Raw genomic sequence first — 23,931 nt, 5'->3', positions numbered from 1 at the left:
GACCCAATCTGAAACCATAGGATACCAACAATCCTGTGCTGAATAGAATCAGGAGTGTTAAAAAAGTAAATGGAAGATTTGTGCTCATTAACTTTCTGGCCTGAAGCTACCAAATAAACGTCCAAAGCATGTTGAAAGGCTTCAGCTTCCTTGATCCTAGCAAGACCCGCAAGAGCAGAATCATCAACAAATTGAAGATGGGAAAGAGAAGGTAAGCCATTACCCCACCACCAGCCTTGAATAGAATTCTGGGACACCTAATACTTAATGAATCTGCCCAAGCCTTCAACCATGATGATGAATAGATATGGGGAGAGAGGGTCACCTTGGTGGAGGCCTCTAGAAGCACCAAATAGTTGAGAAGGTTGACCATTAATAAGAACATAAAAAGAGGCAGAAGTAACACAACTCATAGTCCAACTCACCCAATCAGAGCTAAATCCAAAAGAAAGAAGAATACTCCTTAGGAAACTCCATTTAACTCTATCATAGGCCTTAGCCATATCCAGCTTAACAAACATTGCTCTCTCCCTTGAAGTATCCATAGATTGAATAGCCTCAGTAGCAATAACCACCCCATCCAAAATTTGTTTGCCAGTAACAAAACCACTTTGTTCTTCTGAGATAATAATGGGAAGCCACCTTTTCAGTCTCTCAGCAATCAACTTAGTGATAACTTTGTAAACCACATTACATAATGCAATTGGTCTAAAAAACTCCAATTGATTAGCACCCTCTCTCTTAGGAATAAGAGTCAAGAATGTAGAGTTCAAAGCTCGAAGCATCTGCTTGTTAGCATAGGATTCCTTAACCACCTCCAACAAATCATGATTAATGATGTCCTAAAATTCCTGAAAGAATTCAACTGGAAAGCCATCAGGACCAGGAGCCTTCCCCTTAGGCATGCCAAAGACCACCTCCTCCAGCTCTTCCAAAGAGATTGGACGCATGAGATAATCATTCATTTCCTGAGTGATAAGGGTAGGAATACAGGAAAAAATAATATTTTCTTCATTATCAACAGGAGGAGAGTCCTCAAAGAAGAGGGTAGAGAAGTACCAAGTAGCCTCCTCGAACAAAGCTGGCAAGGAATTTAGTTGGATACCTTGAGAATTAACAAGAGTTAAAATGAATTAACAAGAGTTAATATCTTACCTTTTCCTATGCATCGAGTGCTAGTATGGGCTAGGATGAGAGTGGAGAGGATGCTTGGTTGTGACCTTGCCTTGTTAGTATGCCTTGTCTATAAGAAATGATACTAATGCTGCATAGGGTCACTAGGGGTTTAGAGTCCAGAGAGACTGCGAGGGTAACCTTAGAGTTGACTCATGTGATGACACTTGCCCACATGCATATTAGGTCTTGTACATGTCTTTGTTGCCTCTAGGATTAGATGTTTCTTGTGTACACAGTACCTTTGAGATAGATTGCTATCAAAATTCCTTGACCTAGATTCTTATTATGACTTTTGAATTGTTATTTGTTTGGGATTTGAAATTATCTCCTCAGCATGGTGGGAGCAGGCTATTTAGGATCCTCGAGGTCGGGTGGTAGTGTTTCTTATACCATCGAGATCCGACAAATGGATGTCAATGCTAGATGTATCTTGTGTATTTCTATTCTTCATGATATTGTGATTATGTTCTACAGTCATATTTTGGTATTTGTGTTTCATATCCTGTGATCTGTGCAGAGGATGATTATGCATTCTGGTTATGCCATGTGCCATATTATGTACCTGTATATTTTTTTATGTGATTTTCTACCTATGGTTATTCTATGACATGAAGTTTGTTTACTTATTAGATCTTATCTTATTAAAACTTATGTGTGTAATTTAACGTTATGGAACCCTTGAGAGATGTAATAGTTATTGTATTGCTTATGTATGTATACGTGAGTTATTTCTTCCACTATGTTATCTCTTGATTGTTTCAATCTTTCAAAAAGAGAGAAAAGTTTAGAAAACTTAGTGACATTATAGGTTAATTTCTCTTGGGTTCCCTAGCGGGGCGTTACATAGCTAACTTTGCGCATTTAATTGAGGTAACAAATGATGTCAAAATTTTTCATTTTTGTTGTTGTTGTTCTCGTAAGCAATTTAACTACTTAAAGCTAAGGTTTTAACTTCTCACCAATAACAATCCATTATGTAGAAGCCGTTAAATGTGTATAGGTTAAAAATGACCAAAAAAAGATGTCACCCAGTATTAGACACTAGGAACTCCAGTAGTGATTCAATTTATACCTAGTAGTATGTAACGACTTCTATGGAGTGGATCACTATTGGTGAGAAGTTGAATCCTTAGCTTTAAGTAGTTAAGTCGCATATGCGAACAACACAAAAAAGAATATACTTTTGACATAGTTTGGTACCTCAGTTGAATGTGCAAAGTTAGCTAAAGGCACTACTCAATATCTTCCTCTATGAAGTATTGAGCCGACAGCTTAAACATCACACAAAAAGTCTTGAATAGTCAAAGTTGACTTATTTTTTCAAGGTTAATTTCTTCCTTAGTTTGTGATGTTTAAGAGTGACCATATTGAACATGTATTAGGGATCTAATTATTAAATTTTAGGTTAAATTTATGAATGTATTGCTATACAAGATTATTTATTATTGAGAGATCAATATAGTGAAAAGTGAATGGTTATCAGATCCCAATTTAGTGTTAAATATCTTCCCCTAAATATCTCATTTAATTGAACAAGAAGATTATTTATTATTGAGAGATCACTATAGTGAAAAGTGAATGGTTATTAGATCCCAATTTAGTGTTAAATATCTTCCCCTAAATATCTCATTTAATTGAACAATAATATTAATTATTAATCCCAATTATTAATTTAAACGGAACTATTATTCAATAATCTAAATATTATACGTAAACATCTGCAATTAAAAAGATCATAATAATTTCAAAAGGTTATTACAATGCATAAATTCGACCCTATACAAGAGGTTTAACTCTGTTATGAACTCTTTGCAAAAGTTTTCTCGCCAAGTGAACTCTGACCCTGTGGTTGGCAGCAAGGTTTTGAATTTTATAATAAAAAAGATGCCATGGTGCATAGAGAACAAACTTTATGAGCTTCCTTTCTTCTGGTGTTCATGGAATAAGAATAACTTGCTGTCATAATTTTGGACTATGGTAGATTTATCACATCAACAAGATCTTTACAACTGTGATATCTCTTCCTGAATAACGTCGTTCGTTCATTTCCTCAACAATTCCAATTCAAGTTGGTTCTGCACATGTAATTTTCTTTGATTCTTCGTCCTTCATCTAAAGCCCACAGCACACGGTACAATCAGAATCACTTCTGATTCTTTCACCATTTTCTTTTAGGAGCTTTTTTTTTAAAGCTCAGAGAAACGTTTGTATATAAATTAACCTATGAACTTAGCTTTCGTTCAAAGATATATGGTTGTGAATGTGAGGTGGTCAGTTGCAGATCCAGTTAAGTTCTCAAGAGGAATCGACAGAGCAAGATATCCTAGGTCAAGAAGCAATGGTCAGTAGATTTGTTGTTGGTCTAATTGCATTGCATTTGTTTTTTTCCCATAATTTTGATTAAGAAATGCTTTTGAATAGAGTTATGAATCAAAAGAAGGCTTTCAGAAGATATCAAATCTTTCTTTTTGATATTATAATGCCAAGAACATTAGAAGCAATAGATATATTGTTGGTTTAATTGCACTGTATCTGTTTTAGTTATTTTTTTGGTTTAAGTTATTTTTGATAAGATAAATGTTTTGAATGGAATTATGAACTGAACAAAGGTCTTGAAAGGACTTTGAAACCTTTATTTTCTGATGTCCCAATGTTCAATTTGAGAGAATATTCTATGTCTTTTAGTTTCAGTGGAAGGCGATGGTTAGTATATATTTTTCAAATATTTTAAAGATCTTCCTTTTGGCTCTCAGAAAGTTAGAAAGGTCTGCAAAGAAAATTAAATGCTCTCTTAAGTTTTTCTGCAGATATGATGTTGTCCCCTAGAGAAGATAAATAATGGATTTTAACTTAAATAGACATGACTATAGGTTGCTAGAATTGATTATAGAAGGTAATGTGTTGTGGGTTGTTTCTTGTTCTTTCTGCAGGGCCACAAACCACTCTCAGTTGGTCCATGGGGAGGTAATGGTGGAACTCAATGGGATGATGGAGCTTACTCAGGTGTTAGGCAGATAATACTAGTCCATGCAGATGCTATAGATTCTATTAAGATTGAGTATGACAGAGATGGTTTTGCTGTTTGGTCTGAGAGGCATGGTGGAAATGGAGGAAAAAATACTGATAAGGCAATCCTAACTAGACCTATAATGAAAAATTAGATACTAGCTCATCTAAAACTATAATCTTCTTCAATTTATCAGATTTCCACAATTAATATTAGATGATTATTTTTTCTTATGGGATAGATTTTGTGCGATAGTTTTTAGCATCAATGTTTTATATCATACTACATGATCTATCATCATGATGCAGGAGAGAAAGAAATCCAAAGATTGATGCTAAAAACTATCACACAAGAAAATAATCATACAATCTTTTGATACATTACTTACAACAAGCCACCATGAACATAATCTATAGTTATTGCAGCTTATTTTGTTTCTTTCATACATGGGTAATCCATGTTTTACTCAAAATAGATGTTGTGATTATGAGCAGATTCAGCTGGATTATCCGAAAGAGGTACTCACATCAATGAGTGGGCATTATGGTCCCATGTCAAAAGGTTCTCCATCTGTGATCAGATCATTGACATTTGAGAGCAATTTTAAGAAATATGGACCATATGGAGTGCAGCAAGGGGCTTACTTTTCATTCCCAATGGATGGAGGAAAGATAATAGGATTTCATGGTCAGAGTGGTTGGTATCTTGATTCAATTGGAGTTTATCTTTCCCATTTACATCCCTTAATAGATGATATTTCACCTGACCTATCCATTGTACCTGCAACTTCAATGCTTACACCCTCTGACAGTATGAGATCATTAGATGGGAACCAAAACAAAACATATAACATACTTCTTGCACTTGGAGATAGCCAGGAAAATGTAAAGCTTCATTGCTCTAGGTTGGGTACCATGTCTCCAGCATCTTTCAACAGTGCCACACCTTCCTTCAATGGCAGAGGACTTGAAAAAAGTTTGAGCTCAAAGGTACAGGTTTCAATATTTTTCTAAATCTTTTTTATATGTCGATTTATGTGCTGTATATTTCAGTTAGATGTAAACAATACATTTTAATTTACATTCTAGTTTTGATTTGTTTAGATGATTCATCTGAAAGTACACCAGCTTCTCAAATAGGACCTATCTATTAGTGTGATTTTACATGAGCCATTTAAACAAATCAAAACTTTGAACTCAATGATATATATGTTTCAATAGTTTTCTAAATTTATTTCTTATATGTCAATACCTGTGTTGCAAAACTTAAACAACACACTTTAAGCTTTGTCTTGTTTGAGTGACTCATCTCAAAATGTTTTTCCTGTAGTACACACTTATTAATATGATTTCAGATTAACAATCTAAACAAAGAAAAACTTAAAATATGCCTGTTTCAATCAAATTGAAATTATATCAATTTAACTAAATTGCAATGAAGCTGTGCAGTTATTACCAATATACAGTAGCATAGAGAAAAACAGTGCAGTAGGATCTCCAGTCGTGTATGGACCATGGGGTGGTAATGGTGGGAGTATCTTCGATGATGGGATTTACACTGGTGTTAGGCAGATTGTTCTAACTCGAGGGGTAGGCATTGCTTCTATAAAGGTCGAGTATGACAGAAATGGTCACTCCATATGGGGAACCAGACATGGAGGATCTTCAGGTGGCATCAAAACTGATAAGGTAATCACTATCTTGAGATTTTTCTTATTGGTTTTCAAATATTTAATGACTATTATCATTGTTTGGGTAAGACTAAAACGTTGCATTCAAATTTTGTATAATTGTAAACGATTTGGGAATGAGTGTTCTCATATTTTGGGTAAGTTTAAAATGTTTCGTTCAAATTTCTTAATGTAAAAGAGTTGTGAAATAAGTAGAAAGGGACTTGATCTGTGACTATTTGTTTTAGTAGTTTATCTTTTAGATAGGTCCTATTTGAAAATGTTAGAATTGTAATTATTAAGGTATAATTTGTATTCAAGTTTTACTGATGAAAAATACAATTATAGTTGATGTTATATTAGTTTAATATAAATGAGATATCAGTAAAATACTTCTATGTCATGACCTTCAGTTAGTGCTATTTCTTTTTGTCTTGGAAATCAGATTAAATATACTTTTAATAAAAAAAAAAAGAGAAAGAAAACATTTAGTCCTGGGTTTCCTTCAGTGGTTACAAAGTTCATGACTTAGAGAATTGTTAGATATGTTTAAAAACAAGTTTGTTAAAAAAAGTCTTTTTTATAATGGTTGGTTGTGGAATAAGTGCTTTAAATTTGGAACAAAGAATCCATGAGAATTTTACAAAACTGATTTAACAAATATTTTCGAGAAAATACACTGCCTCTGTAACCTTTAACACATTCTTTAAAACTGGAACAAAGAATAAGAAATTTATGAAAGTTTAATATGGATAGAAAATGATTCAAGTTCCTACTCATGGTGATCCTTTGTACAAAAGTATTTAGTATACGTTTTTTGGAAAACTGAGTGCTTCTGTAATCTTTCAATTATTTTCATTCTTGTGATGAATGTAGGAGAATCAGATGGGTATACATTTTCTAATCTTTTCTAATTTTGTTTTGATTGGAGGCATGCATATCTTCAATGTAGGAGAATCAGAGGGGTATATGTTTTCCAATCTTTTCTATTTTTGTTCCTGACTGGGGGCATGAATGCTGTTCCTTTTATGTGGCCTGAGCTGATCTAACAATTGGGTCATGTCTGATTGTTTAAGCTCTTCTTTTTATTTTAAGGTAGCTTACATTTGACAAATTTAATTTTCTTGTATATATGCAGGTAGTATTTGATTACCCCTTTGAGATATTGACCCACATTACTGGTTACTATGGTACTGTTCTGCTAATGGGCCCAACTGCCATAAAATCTCTAACATTTCACACAACTCGTGGAAAGCATGGACCGTATGGAGAAGAGCAAGGAACTTTCTTCAACTCAAAGCTTGCAGAAGGAATGATAGTTGGGTTCCATGGAAGGAAAGGATGGGCAGTTGATGCAATTGGAGTGCATGCTCTTGAAGGCCAGGTTGCTGATAGGCTCTATCCTGCTGGGAAGCCATTTATCTTGGATGATTTTGATAATTCACCATCCCCCTCTGGTAATGGTGAGAGTTATGGTTCCCAATGGTCAAATAAAATGGTTCCAGTTGGTGGACCTCGATTTGAACAGGTGAATAATTTTCTCTTTTTACGATATATAGTTTGTGGAATTATTTGATCTATAACCAGTATATCACTTAGGTCTTTATGGATTTGATTGTGTGTCATATTTTTCATCAATGTTTCAAATCACACTCAGTGATCTATCATCAAGATTAGAAGAGCTATAAGAGATAAATGATTAGTTGCAGACCAATCAAAGAATATATATACACATGTCAAGATGTGAGAAGAAAAAGATCACAAAGGATAGCCATAAAAATAATAATGATATCTTTGTGATCTTTTTCTTTTCACACCTTGGCATGTGTATATATATTTTCTGATTGGTCTGCAACTAATCATATTTCCTATAGGTCTTCTTATCCTGATCACTGAGTGTTATTCGAAATGTTGATGCAAAAATATGACACAATTGAATTCAAAATATGCATCTCTCTACTATGACTGACTGTGAAAATTTGTTCTTGTTAATCATTATATTTAAATTAACCAAAAATCATTGAATCAATTTGAATCAAACTATGTTGAATTTAGATTGATAACCTTATAAAGATTAGTTGTATCCTAGATTTCTACCCTCAAATCATTTTTCATTAATTTCTTATCATTTAATAATTATCTTTTCTTACTTTTCAAAAAATAAATAAATTTAGAACCCTTTCAAAATCTCTATTTACCTCAATAAGAAACATCTTTTAAATGAATGCAGGTGATTCATGGTGTGGTAAGAGAGGCGGTTCCTCTAGGACCAGGACCATGGGGAGGTGATGGAGGAAAACCATGGGATGATGGTGTATTTTCTGGCATAAAGCAGATTATAATAATCAGAGAAGAGGTTATAAATTCAATACAAGTTGAATATGACAGAAATGGGCAATCTGTTTGGTCCATGCGCCATGGAGGCAGTGGAGGGGAGACAACTAATAGAGTACTAATGAATCTGACCCATATCAAATAAAGCACTTTCAGTTTTTAATTTTTTGTTTGTTTGTTTACATCATGGTAATTAGCAATTTGAACTTGTTCTTTCTTCATTGTTTGGCAGATAAAATTTGACTACCCAAATGAGGTTCTGACATGTGTGAGTGGATATTACAGTCGCTTCAGGCAAGAAGGAGATCCCAAGGTTATAAAATCTTTAACATTTTACTCTAGCAGGGGAAAATACGGGCCTTTTGGAGAGGAATTTGGTAAATTCTTTACGTCTGCACAGACCGGGGGAAAGATAGTTGGATTCCATGGCAGGAGTGGACTGTATTTGGATGCCATTGGAGTTCATATGCAACATTGGTTGGGTAATGAACAAAAAACTAGCAAAAACAAAATTAGTAGATTCTTTAGTTCTACCACTTCCAGTGGACACAAATAGGGGAGGCCATGTTTGTGGGTATTTGGGATCTAAATGTATTTTTAATAATTAATTTAAAAATTAAGTATAATAGTTTTATGAATTTTAATTTATTTATAAATATAAACAAATTGATTATGCACGTGCATTTTGACCCCTCCATAGCCAAAACTATTTGACAGCCATTGCTAAAAGTTTATAGTGGTTTGTTAGTAATTAGCCTCCAATTTCTGTGTTTGGGAATTGGCCTTGAGAGCACATATTTCTTGTTATATTTATTTATTTGATATATTATTAAGAGTTTATGATGATCTTATTATCATTATTTAATCTATAATTTGAGTGTATATTATTTTTGTTAAAATATGTTGCTGGTATTATCTTTATTATTTTTTATTCTTTACTGGATTAATTATTTGTACAACTTTTAAAGAATATATGAGCTAATTAGATAATTGATTTCATTAGCACCATCCATATTCTTCTTATTATTTTTTTCTTTCTAAATATGGTTATAAAACTATCTCCCTCCCTCCTCAAATTGGAGGGCCATTATTTATCCATCTTGTGCAAGGTAGGTAAAATTCTTCCCCCTATACACAGAGAAATCTAGAAATGATACTATATTTAGAAGTTATAATATTTTTAAATTATTATTATTATCTTTGATCACATATATATTTATCCATAATTTCATAGATGCATTTAGAAATGATACTATATAATATCATTTTTATCTTTGATTATAGTAGGTTATCCATTATTAATGGTGGGGTGAGTTTGATGGAAATACCATTCAGCATAATATAAAATGTTTTGAATGTCAATGATAATTCTAAAGTGGTCTTAAAAATAATCAATATCCAATTTTATAATGATAAATATAAGGTTTAATCCTTCTTAAATATATGAACACCAAAGTTTAAAATAATGAGTAAAACTATTTTCAAATAAGGAAAAAAATTATATATTGATCCCCTTTCTATGTAACATTTTCAATAGATTTAAAAAATGATTTCGAGTTTGATTATTTCTAATTATTTCTTTGGGGTCTACTATTGAACATAAATAATAAGTCCATTATCATTAGATAATAAACCAATAATGAATATTACAAATAAAAATCAATATAGAACAATACATCAACTATGGACATTATTTAATTTATAATTTAATGTATCTTAGCATATTTTAATAAAAAAAATTTATTGGTAATTTATTTTGACTAGATCATTGAACCAATGAGGTCACAAATGGGGGACCCTTTCCCCATGGTGATATATTTATATTGCGTTCTTCATCTCTCCTTATATCTTCATAAGCCCTTATCATGCTAATCGACATCTATCATTCTTTTCTCTCAAAGTATGAGCACCCCCTTATACCTCCAAGACACCTAATCTCTCCATTGACCAAAACCTCTTTATCTTTCCACCACTCTTGATGTATCTTCTAACCCCTTACCATTCCACATACCATAATCATTTCATTTTATCCCTTCAATCACTCCTTATATCTCTCTGTGACAAGTCACTTCATCTTTTTCCCTCCAATGTATCCCTATGTGTTTCTCTCCTCATTCTGTTAGTAGACACAACACCTATACTAGTAGACACACCATCAACAATGCCTCTATTAACAACTATATGCATGACATCCACCTAGCTGTGCACCAAATTAACAAAAATCTATACCATCTTTATTCTTTTTGCAAAACTCTTCAAAAATTGACAATGAGAAATAAGTCAGAATTAAACTAGCAATGATCCTATAAACAAAACATGCGATAATTGTTACGCTGCATGGTGAACCTATTATAAGTGTGGTTTTTGTCACACTAAAAGATTGACTTGCCAATGCCCAATACAACCACTAGACTTATACAATCCATATCAACTATTAAATCCCTTGTCACAAACCCTGAGGGGAGAGCTGAGAATTTTTCCAATAATCTTCAATGTTACCCAAGGGGATTCAAACCTATGACCAAGATTTGATACCACTTGTTACAAGTGTGATTGTCATTGCACCAAAAGATTGGCTTGTCAATGACTAATACAACCACTATTTACTTATAGAATTCACACCTAAAATTTTTATTCCCTTGTTACTAAACCTAAAGGGAGCCTAATTTTTTTTCCAACAAAACCCCCATATTTTAATAATGCATCATTTGTATATTTTTGTTATTTTTAATTTTTTTATTGGATTTTAAATTATTTACATATAATTCATTAATGTTTGACAACTTAATTATAAATTGATTCTAATGACACAATCCATATTATTTTCATTTTTTTAAATTTTAGATATGCACATATAAAATTATTTATATATAAAATAATATTTATTCATCAATATATAAATGGAATCTAGAAATAGTGTATTCTTTTTTGTTTTCATCATCAATCATAGTTATGTTATCACATTGTTGATGATGATGAGGAGAGTTAGATGGAAACAATGTTCATCACAATATAGCACAATTTGCAATTTGATAATCATTCCAAGTTATTTAAGAAAAATTCAATGTCCATTCTTTATGATAGTTATAACCACTGATCCTTATTAATAAAGATATTCATTAGAATTGAAAGTTTAAATTAGTGAGACAAGTTTTAATCATTTGAAGGAAAGAACAATGCAATAGCTCCATCTCTCTAACTTTCTTAATCAAATACCGAAAAGGATACAATTCTAATTATTGCTTCTAATTTATTAGTGAGGATAAATGCTAAGTCCACTAACAACTTAAGCATGACACACCAAGGCTTGACTTCTAGGCTAAAAGTGTTAAATAGTTAAAGTTGACTAAGTTTTTTCAAGATTAATTTTTTCCTTAGTGTCTAATATTTAAGGGTGACTCCATTACATAATTGGTCATTAAAGTAGTACAAATAAAACTATAAAAATGCATAGTATGTTTAAAAATTCATAACACATTAATTTATATTAATTTATGGAAGCATGCAAACATGAATCGATGATATAATCTCAAGACAAATAATCTCTAGTCACATAAGAAATAGTATTCCAAATCTTTCACGTGCACACAATTTTTTGTAATAATATATAATTCATCAAATAAGAATCTAGAGATAGTAATTTGTATCATAACTATTAAAACTTTATTTTTGCGAACACTCTAAACTTAAGGGTGAGCTCATGTTTTCTCTAGAGAAAGCTCTAGTATTTACCTAAAATATAGATCCACACACTTAGGAAACATCAAAATATTCAATATTTATGTCACATTCTTTTGATTGTCAATATAATAATTCAATGTAAAAAAACATGATATACAAGTTTTACAAATATATACAGACATATGAGATATATATATCTCAAATTTGAGAAACAAAAATCACTTTCACAATCTCTAGTATCACATGAGAGCTGTTATATAATGCTGTATATCATGAAATAATAGTTAAAGATTGTATCAACCCAAGTTCTTCAAGAAAGCACACAAGTTCAACTATAAAGCATAATGCCATTCTATCAAAAGATGTAATTGATAGATTAACATGGAATGAATCAAATAACAGATATGATCTTGTGATTTGTAAGAAAAGATGAGGATAAGATAACATAATATTATGACACCTGCCTTAATCTTATAAATTAAGATAGTAAACATTAAAACCTAGGAAACTAAGAAATCTAGGAAGATTCTTAGGACCTATGGGCACATAATTAGTATGTTTATTTTGAATTATACTATGTAGAGTAGGAAATACAAGATTCTAGTCAATTAATTGGCCACATTAGCTTGGATAGATAAGGGTTACATTTTAGAGGGAGTGGTTGTTAGGGGTTACTAAGAGAGCGAGAGATAGGTTATGAATATACATGATTGTATATATAATAAATATTAGAAATATTTAATTATATATAAATTTAGTTGTTCTAAATATATAGTTATATATAATATATAATTATTTAATTATAAATAAATAAATAAATAAATAAATAAATAAAAATATAATATTTAATTATATAATTATAAAAATATATAAAATATTTAATTGTAAAGATAATTTGTTTATATATTTATTAATATTGAATTATAAATATTTAGTTTATTTATGATAGAAATAACTCGATTCGGTTATTGCTATCATAGTAACCCAAAGGGGTTATGTGAATGGAATATATTCTTTATTCACTCATTAATAACCTAATCGAGTCTTGTATCATAAAATTCTGATTAGATTATTTCTCAAACAAATCCGATTGGGTTATTTGAAAACATAGAATTTGATCGGGTTATGGCTTGGAATTAGCCTTGGGAGTTGACCCAAAGGCTTGGGAGCTCATTTTCCCTCCAATTTCAATCATTTGGACATTTTTTCATCTTCTAAGATGAATTATTGTCTTTGCTTTCATCAAGTTTTCAAAAGATAAAGTGTGTATCTTTGAAATCATCACCATAATCTGACCCATCTTCTTACCTTTCTAAATATATACTTTTTAAATTTTTTTTGACAACATTAACATTGTAAACGTTAATTAGTTTCACCACTATCTTCATAGTCCTCACAGACATATGCTATCTTTTTTTTAATAAATTTTAATATACTTAGAAAAATATAAAATAAATTATATATTATTGTTCTACACTCTATTCTATACGCTTAAATAAAAAAAGTCATTTTTGATTATTTTGATGCAAGTTATGCTTTGCACATGAACAAGTACCAAAATTTCAATACATAGTCACTTCAATAATGAATTCATAAAAATAACACATTAGAAAATTACACAAAAATACACAACTTCTAGATATCACTCTTAAATATCATCCTACCAAAGGGATTTATAAAATACTGAATATAAATAGGCATTTTGCATTGCACACGAAAATAACTATGTTATATTCTCTAAAATGATCATGAACTATTTTTCGTATGCCCAGGGTTTGACTCACATAATTTTATTCATTTTGTAAAAACTCTTAGAAAGTAGATTCAAAGTACTTCAATTTTTATTTTTTTACACATCTTGTCATTTTGAGTGGATGACCCTCAAACATCTCGTCCAAGTTTAGGGTTACCCAATTTCTAGAAAAAGGTGTTCACTTATACCCCCCTTTTTGTACACCATCTTAGTGCACTTACCCACTAGTGCCTTGAGGATGGCTATGTATAGAATTGTAGTCAAACATAATTATATTAATCTTTAGATTGTAAGTTGATAATGGCTCATCTTTACCAACCTTATAATAGAAATATTTTAAAATTGAGATCTCAAATTTCTTCATTAATTATCAAAATTAAATGGGTTCAAACCACAAGTGCAAAATTGCAACAATGTGCAATTTTTGACATTACAATTAGAAAGAGGAATACAGTTAGTATTGATGATGTCCTAACAAAAGCCTACCTCAATAAATTTCAAATAAGTTTAAGCACAAAATATGATAAAAAGCTTAAAGTATTCCCTAGTACTTGAAAAATATTTAGAAATACAAGAATTAAGGCTTAGGAAATATAGAGAGAAAATAAGGGTAATTAAGCCTGGTTCTTAATATCTCACAAGAATTGATTAAGGTGGTATTATTGGTTTAAAAAAAATATACATTACTTTTAATTCAAGTGTAAATCCTTGCCACCCTCCTCTTGCACTAGTTCTCACTCAACTATATGCTTTATTTATATACTAAAATAACATATCAACCATACCATAGAATAATAGAGCAAAAAATAAAAATAAAGCCAAAGAGCAAATACATGCATATCACATCACACCTCTTGCAAGATAAATCATGAATAAATGTCAACTTTATGAAATATACTAGTAAAGTTTTATGATAATTGTGATTCATTGATTGTACAACGTACATACATGTGTATTATTAAATTCATCTCAATAAAACATTCACCAAATAGTTCACTACCACTTGATTTTCAATAAGTAATTGATTGTGAATACAAGATATGTATAGATCCAAATCAATCAATTATATAGAATACTATAAAGTATTAAAAAAACACTTTGTGCATATGATGCATTGTTCTATATTTTAATACATCTCATTGATCATCTTGTATGTTTGCATGACACGTATGTATTCATTTGATGTTTTTTCTTCTGTTTGGGTCTTGACCTATCTATTGTAACATGTTTCCTTTGTCTTGGAATTTAATGATCAAATAAATCGACCTGTGGTTGGTGATCTTGAATATAAGTAAGTTAGATGTTCTAGTTTAGTAAGGAAGGAGTGCAAGGTAGTGCAAGAAGTGACAAGTATGGTACATGTGATTAGGAGATTGAATAGTCCAAGAAGCAATTGGGATAATCATGCTTTGTTTGGTGTTTCATAGTTTTGAGGGATGATAAGGTGTGAACTTGCTAAGTTGTATATTGATAATGGTGATGTAATAATTGCATTTGCAAGCCAACTTGATAATAATCCAGTGATATGTGTTTATTTTTTCTAAGTTTATTTGTGCATTTATGTTGTCTCTTATTCTAATTGCAAGGTTTGACATTTCCCTTAGGGATTCTATGATCTTGGCTCTATCAACTATAGGTACATCACCACCATGAATTAAAGTACAAGAAATAAATGTCCTCAAAGGTAAACTCATCACTATGCCCACACACATCACTATCACTAGTAAAAGTGTAGAAGAAATGACGTGCAACTCATGCATAAGTGAAGTAAGCATATCTATAAGAGAGAAAAATAATGATTAGATCTATGAAAGAGAAAGATTCATAGTCATGTTAAGCAATACTGCTATGCAAAACACTACAAATAAATAAGATAAATGATGATAGATGTTCTTTTGTCACACTCCAAATTAAACTAACTGCAGAAAGTGCAAACAATAATCATGCTTTATCACAAATAGTATAATTGATATGATTCTTAGTGAAAGCACATGATTTTTTCAATAATTAGGATTCTAAATATTTATAATCCAAATTGACAACATGACCAACTTAGGTAGAACACCGTAGACTAGAAAGGACATCTTGTTATTTTATTTAAAAAATAAAAAAATTCAATATAAAAGTAAGAAGTTATTTACAATTATAATTTTAAGTAGAAAATAAATGTATCTCTTATTAAATTGTAGTAATTGTTCATATCACAAATGTTCAGACCTTATTAAAATACTATTGCTAAATGCTTAAATAAAAACGAGATCCCTATTTAAAATATCTATCAATTTATAACTCCAAATCAGATTAAAATAAAATAAAAAAATTAGCAAAATAACATCCCAAAAATATCTTAAAAAGGGAAAAAGCATAAGAAGAAATGGTAAGATGGCATCCTGAGATAGGTAAGTTTGTGGTTTATTTGATTCAGACTTTCGCCTTAGCTCTGAAGAAAGAACGGGCTGTATTTCAAGGAATCAGAATAAGATTTTTACTTATCAAGTATTCTCGATTGATCTCATATCAGCATGGAATAAATTTTTTTTTTAAAGCAATGGTGGAAGAAAGCTGTACAAGATACTAAGCGAGCCTGAAAAAATCTATCTCTAGACTCTCCTATAAGTAGTAAAATTGTTTGACTTTAACCATCAGGAAGCAAACATCACCTGTACTTTCCGCTGAGTTCCTTCAAGAGAGTAAGGAAGAGTTAAACATTTATTTTGGTATTATAATTATGAATACTAGAAGTAATAATTTCCTTATTTTGTTCATGTTTTTTTTTAGACCATCAATCATTTAAGAAAAGGAGATTGATCATCGGCTAAACTTGTAAAAACACCAATAATGGTAATATGCATTTCTTTAAATTTTTCGTTTTCAGCAATCCACTGCATTTAATCTTTGTCTTAAATCTATTTCAAGATGCTCTTAATTGTAACATGAATATAGTAGGATTTTAAGATTTAGGTAGAAGAAAAAAAAGGAAGGTGGTAAATTTATATAAATAGAATTATTTTCTTTTGAAATTAAATTGGAGAAGCTTTATTTAGATCAATGTTTCTGATCGCACTTTATGATCTATCATCCAAGTGCAAAGGTTTATTTAGAAAGAAAATAGATAAATTGTAGATCAAGATCACAAGAATAAAATTTATAAAGACATCTTGGTCTACAATCGATTTATATTCTTTCCACAACAGCTCTCTCATTGTGATGATGGATCATAAAGTGTCATCCAAAAAGATGATGCAAATGAATCTTACACATGAACACAATTTAGAGGCAAAAACATATCTATCTGTTCATTATGCTCTGTGGAAACCTGATGTCTCTCAAGTTTATATGATTTCAGGATTTGGGAGGCAAAAAGTGTAACAAATTTTATATGAATAAATAGATGCCCATTCCTTCTGGATTTTTCTGTATAAGATTTATTTGCATCAATATTTAAGAGCACAACTCCTGATCTATCATCAGGATGAAATAGCTTCTGTAGAAAGAAGATAGATAAATTATAGACCAATATAATGATGGATAAAATTAAGAGATCGTGCTTGATAATTTATCTATTTTTCTTTCTACAACAACTCTCTCATCTTGATTATAGATCATAAAGTGTGATCCAAAACATTGACATAATTTAAAAACCACCACATTTATCCATTCATTATAGACTGTGGAAATCTGATCTCTCAAACTTTATATGATTCCTAGTCATCAAATTTATGTCATTTGAATTGTTCTCTTGAATACCAACTGTCTATTCAGCAGCAATCAGAGATCAATAAGTTTGAGAATCAAATTATAATTGTACTCTTTTCACTTGATAATTTTTTTTAAAGAAAAAAGTACAATCTACGATGCATTTTTCTCAGGATAGAAATTATGAAAAAAAAAGACCTAATAGTGGCTTTGGTGTTTATGACAGAGCTTGTCAACAAGCAAGACCAATAAATCCGCAGTCTCAGTTGGTCCATGGGGAGGAAGTGGTGGAACCCTATGGGATGATGGGGTTTATACAGGAGTTAAGACAATACATATGGTGCATGCATCTTGTATAGATTCTATCAGGATTGAATATGACAAAGGTGGGCGTTCAGTTTGGTCAGAGAAGCATGGTGGGACTGGAGGAACCAAGAATAACAAGGTAAACTTTCAATTGGAAAAGCAAATTCAATATGCTATAATGGAGTCATTATCCTCTTATGTTTTGTATACAAGATTTGCTTTTGCTTTTTTTAAAAAAATTTACATAAACACTTTGGACCATTTTGAACCATTTTTCTATGGATTGTTTAGAAATTTAATAACAGACTTTGGAACTATGCAGATTCAATTGGATTACCCTCATGAGATTCTCACTTCTATTAGTGGCCATTATGGCCATATGTCCCCTGAAACTCCATGTGTGATAAGATCACTCATATTTCATACTAATGTTCGGAAGCATGGGCCATATGGTGTGGAAGAAGGCACTGCCTTTTCATTTCCCACTAGAGGGGGGGAAATAAAAGGCTTTCATGGTCGAAGTGGTTGGTACTTGGACTCTATTGGAGTTTACCTTTCTCACACTTATGAGCCCACTGTTTGGGAATCTATCAAAGCCAGTGCTAAGAATATATTATGGGGTTAAAGAATTTTTTTGATACTATAATGATATTCTGTATAAAGATGGTTATCATTTGGTAATATTACTATTTCCAATTTGTAGCAATTGATACTTGTTTTTGGATCTATATATTTATATATATTGTTTTATTTATTTATGTACAACAGTGTCTTTTTAACTAAAAGAGGGGTAAAATTTTTATTGAATATCAACGAGAGCTGAACAACTCAAGAAACAAAGAGAACTACATAGCTTTATCCTGGTCCACAAGTTGAACCAACATCTGAGATAAATCAAGGGGAAGCATCCTATGATCAAGAATATTCCAAGCCGGTCCCTGCTCAGAGGCCCATTTAGATAGACAATTAGCCACACCGTTCCACTCACGAGCGATATGGATAAAAGACACTAAAACCAGATAATTGCTTAACTGAATGATCTACTGAATAACCAGAGCCAAATGCCAATCCACATGTACAAGGTTCCTATTATGCAATAAGTTCACAACCACCTGCGAGTCAGTCTCACAGATGATTCATTTCCAACCACATTGACAACACTATTCCACTGCAACCAAGATAGCCAGGGCTTCCATGAGTTATTAGTTTGGTAACTGTTGTATACAAAAAATAGAAACTGAATATCACCAGAACTATCACGCCCAACTCCCCCAATCCCAGTTGGACTAGGATTTTCCCGAGAAGAACCATTAGTGTTGATTTTAAGAGTGCCCGCCTCAGGAGGAGACCAATGTCCCTAATGATTAACACGCTGAGAGTGTTGCTTAGCTCTATTCCTAGAGCAGGTATGAGGGGCTGAGGGAGTGCAACCTTGAAGAGAAAAGGAGAGGCAGGAGTAAATACCAACATCAGTAGGATCGAAACCCCCATCGATGTCACATTTAGCTAGGAGTGTTTCCTGAAGAGAATTAACAATTTTCCCCCACAGGTGCCTGATCTCAAGCTACAAATCATGAAAGATCCTCCTATTCCTCTCAAGCCAAACATGCCATAAAATAAGAGAAGGACCAATAGTCCAAGCAACCTGAAGAAAATAAGTCTTGGAAGGGGAATGATCAAGATGGTCCTAGAATTCAGAGAAAGAGGAAACATGCCAGCACGTGCATACCCACACACTCCACCAGAAGTGCCAAATCTGTTTGGCAAAGGGGCACTAGAAAAAAAGGTGAGATACAGTCTCTTCACTATTGCAGCAGAGAACACAGATGGAAGGCCCCTAGAAGCCTTGCTTGCAAAGATTATCCCAAGTAAGACAACGATTGTAAACCAGAATCCAGAGGAAAAAGTTACACTTAGGCCATGAAAAACTATTTCAAACTTTCTTCCACCAAGAGACCTCCACCTCACCAAAAAGCTACTTCGTCAGAGCAAGGTATCCAGAAGAAACATAATATTTGCCAGAAGAAGCACCTCCCCAAGCCAAAACATCAAGTTCTCGCAATGAGCTGCACTCCCTAGAAGCCAATATTTGAGATAGTTCAATCCGATCTCCTAGTGAGCCACCTAGTGGCCAATCAGAAGAATTCTTCCATCTATAACCCACAGAAAGGCCCAGATTAAAAGCCTTCTTATAATGAGCCACCTTATTCCATCCAGCAGAAAGGAAAAAATCACAAAGAGCCTACAAGTGAGGATGAGGGGATAGGAGAGGAGGATGCCCATTCCAAGAATCACTCCAAAATAGAGCCTCAGAGCCTCTGTTGCAGATCCAAAATAAACTTCTCTTCACCAAGTGAGCACCAATCTTGAGGGTATTCCACACCATAGAGCCTCTTCCCTCAAGAGAAAACCTAGAAATATCTAAAGTTTCAACACTAGGTAAATACTTTTGTGACAAGATACGGGCCCAAAGTTGAGACTGACTAGTACACCAATGCCAATAGAGCTTGGCAGCAAGAGCTTGACTGCACAAGATAGAAGACCGAAGGCCAAGGCTTCCTTCCTTTTTTGGCCTGCAAACAATATCCCAGTTGATGAGGCTCCATTTGGTGTGTTGCAAATTGCCACTCCAAAGAAATTGGCAGGAGAGGGCATTAAATTCCTTAAGAAAATACATCGGGGTAGCCTGAACCATGCTTCTGTATATGGGAAGAGCTTGAATTACAGATTGAAGGAGTGTCACCCTACCAACAGTAGAGAGCCACTTGTGAGTCCAATGATTGACCCTTTGATGAAGTTTGTCAGGCAAGCTTTGCCAGAAAAGCCTAGGCTATCTACCCACCACAATAGGGACCCCCAAGTAAGTCAAAGGAAGAGATGCAATCTGAAATCTTAGGATATTAGCAATCTGCCGTTGGATTGGCTCAGGAGTGTTGAAGAAAAAAATAGAGGATTTTTGGTCATTAATTTTCTGCCCAGAGACAGCCAAATAAGTATCCAAGGTGAGCCGAAAGGCTTTAGCTTCCCGAATCTGAGCTCTCCCAGCAAGGGTAGTATCATCAACAAACTAGAGGTGAGAAAGAGTGGGCAAACCATTTCCCCATTGCCATCCTTGAATCAAATTTTGGGAAACATGAAACTTGAGAAGTCTACCAAGCCCCTCAGCCATAATGATAAACAAATAAGGAGAGATGGGATCTCCCTAACGAAGACCTCTAGAAGCCCCAAAAAGCTCTGTCGGTTCACCATTAAGAAGGATCGAAAAGGAAGGAGTAGTAACATAGCTAAGAACCCATTGAACCCATTCTTGACTGAAGCCAAAAGCTAAAAGAACTTTCTACAAGAAATCCCAATTGACTCTGTCATAAGCCTTAGCCATATCAAGCTTAATAAACATAGCACGTCCCCTAGAAGTACACATAGAGTGAATAGCTTCAGAAGCAATAACCACCCCATCCAAAATTTGTTTTCCTGCCACAAAACCCCCTTGTTCCTCAAAGATAACCATAGGAAGGAAAACTTTAAGCCTCTTAGCTAGGAGCTTAGTGATAATTTTATAGACCACATTACAAAGAGCAATGGGCCTAAAAAAGTCTAGCTGATTAGCCTCTTCCTTCTTCAGAATAAAGACTAAGAAAGTAGCATTCAAGGTTCAGAGCATTTCTTTGTTGGAATAGGATTCTTGAACCACATCCAAAAGGTCATGATTGATAATATCCCAAAAGTCCTAAAAGAATTCAACAGGGAAGCCATCAAGCCTCGAAGCTTTGCCCTTTGGCAAGTTGAAGACCACCCCCTCCAAGTCAGACATACTAATTGGCCTCATAAGAGAATCATTCATCTCCCTGGTCACAATAGAGTGAATGCAAGACAAGATAGTAGTCTCCTCAATCTTTACTAGAGGTAAACCATCTAAAAAGAGAGCAAAGTAAAATTGAATAGCTTCCCTGGAAATAGCTTGAGAAGAAGTCAGATGCGTCCCATCAGAAGTAACAAGAGAAGAAATGTAACTCCTGTTACATCAAGCTTGCATGGATTTATGGAAAAATGCAGTGTTCTTGTCCCCTTCCTGAAGCCAGTAAACTTGAGCCTTCTATTTCCAATAAATTTCTTCTCTAAGATCCCACTTAGCTAAATTAGCAGAAGCTCGAGATTTTGCAATGCCAAGAGCTTCTAAAAAACCTAGATCCTGAATCTGCCTAGTAATAACATCAAGACAATCCTGAGTCCTCTTCTTCATAATATGGAGATTACCAAAACAATTCTTGTTCCAATGCTTCAACTTCCTTTTAATATATTGAAGTTTTTTAGAGAAGGAGAACATAGTAGTGCCATAGGCAGGGCCTCCTTGTCTCCACTAGTGAGCCATTAATTCATGAAGAGAAGAGTCACAAAGCCACATTAGCTAAAACTTAAAGGGAGGCTTCTTGGGAACAGTAACATAAGTAGCTATGAGCTTAATAAGCTAGTGGTCAGAACCTCTCCAATCAAGAATTTTAGAAGAGAGCGAAAGAGAGCCAGAATTCCAAAAGCAAGAAACAAGGAACTTGTCCAAGCATTTTGAGATAGCATCATTTCTAACCCTTCGATTGTTCCAAGTAAAGAGCCCATTGAGAGGTTTGACATCAGAGAGATGTAAAAGATCAATATTTCATCGAAGAAGGATCCAAGCAAGCCACCCCACCCCTCTTCTCCTCTAAACTGAGAACACAGTTAAAGTATCCAACCACAATCCAAGGCAAGAAAGGATGATAGCTTCTAACATACCTAATATGATCCCAGAGCTTAGAATTTCCAAAGAGGTCAATAGGAGCATACATATTAGTAACAAGAATAATCTCTCCAATTTCTAGAGAGGAAGCAGCCATTGAGAGAGCCGAGAGGCAAGAGACCCAATAAAGTGGCGTAACTTTTCATGGATCCCAGCAGATGGCCAGACCACCAGAGCTCCCCAAAGCACCAACGCACTGACATTGGCCTAGAAACCAAATGTTAGGAGCACATCTAAACATGGAGTCCACTGAAAGCTTGGTCTCCTAGATACAAAGGATATCTGGAGAATGCTCAACCACTAGCTCATGAATAGATTTTTGTCTAGGGATGCTATTCAACCCCCTCACATTCCATGAGAGAATAATCATTGAGTAGAGTGGGGAAAATGCTCATCCAAGGTCTTGACAACCCCAAACTCTACTAGTAAATCTCCTATAAGTTTAATTTTTTACTGATCCTGCTTTCATCCAACTCTTGAGGGAGTAGCAAAAGAAACTTTCTGGAATGGTCTTTGCATCAGGCCCAAAGCAAGAGAAGATCCCTTTCCTTTATCGGAGACAAACACATCTTTAACCAAATCTGCCAGAAGAACACCCTTTTCTTGTGGAGCAGGAGAAACCACAAGGGCACCAGACTCAGGACCAATAGAAGTCTCCAGCATTTGCTGAGCTACAACATCTTGGTTGCCACTAAGAGTAGAACTCCTCTCCTCTAAACCAGTAGCTGCACATTGAGCCTCTATAGGAATACCTTCTTCTATAACCATGTTGTCAATATTGAACCTCAAAATGATTAAACCCTGAGTCCACTTGCCGATCTAGATGAGGTAGCTTGTAACCCTGCCCCTTAGCACATTTTCGAATTGAGATAAAACCATCCTTATTAGGACTAGTAGTATTGGATGGCCCTAGCCCCTGACTTGAAGTGTTCATGTGAGCTTTCCCTTTACTTGCACTATCAGACTGAACATTTCCCTTTCCAGAAGTAAGATTTTGACCATTCCCCTTACCATCATTAGCCATCCTTCGGCTAGAAAACCCACCAGGGGTACCATTTCCTTTGGAGGCTTAGGGCATTGATGCTGTAAATGACCATACACATGACAAATGTGGCAATGAAAGGGAATAGATTCATAGTCTAGCTGTTGGATCCAAGAAGAAGAGCCAAGAAAAATTTCTAGAGAATCTTGAAAAGGATTATTTAAATCAATTTCAACACAAATAAGGGCATAGGAAATAACCTTTTTGTCTAGAGATTGATGGGCTATAGTAGTCAGCTTTCCAAGTACAACAACAATCTGTCACAAGATATCCTTACGCCAGAACTCCCAAGGAAGTCGCGGCAAGCGAACCCAAACAGGAACTCTTGAAGGAAGATCCTCAGTACAATTGAACCCCGAATGCTAGGGTTTTACAAAAAGACCTACACTATCATAAAAATATGGTCCTCCCTCAAAGACCCAGTTTCAATTTGACATGCAAGAGAAATTCACCAAAAAGTAGCTATTCCTAGCTAACATAATATCCATATCACCTT

The 23,931-nt window shown here is 33.6% G+C and overlaps 1 protein-coding gene across 1 annotated transcript; it reads left to right on the top strand.

Annotated features, from left to right (window-relative positions):
- Positions 1–3,366: 3,366 nt before the first annotated feature.
- Positions 3,367–18,328, top strand: LOC149576831 (Mannose-binding lectin superfamily protein). Its single transcript, XM_089795136.1, has 9 exons — positions 3,367–3,517; positions 4,107–4,304; positions 4,678–5,172; positions 5,632–5,871; positions 6,991–7,380; positions 8,083–8,301; positions 8,419–8,739; positions 17,543–17,761; positions 17,945–18,328. Exons 1-9 carry the CDS (start codon positions 3,515–3,517, stop codon positions 18,245–18,247), a joined length of 2,388 nt encoding a protein of 795 aa, XP_089651262.1. The 5' UTR covers positions 3,367–3,514; the 3' UTR covers positions 18,248–18,328.
- The last annotated feature ends 5,603 nt before the right edge of the window (positions 18,329–23,931 follow it).

Source organism: Cupressus sempervirens, chromosome 1, assembly GCF_028749045.1.
Source record: "Cupressus sempervirens isolate cs-2001-9-10 chromosome 1, ASM2874904v1, whole genome shotgun sequence".
NCBI classification, from domain to species: Eukaryota; Viridiplantae; Streptophyta; class Pinopsida; order Cupressales; family Cupressaceae; genus Cupressus; species Cupressus sempervirens.
Note: the sequence above shows the minus strand (reverse complement) of the source record. Positions and strands in the feature narration are given on the sequence as shown.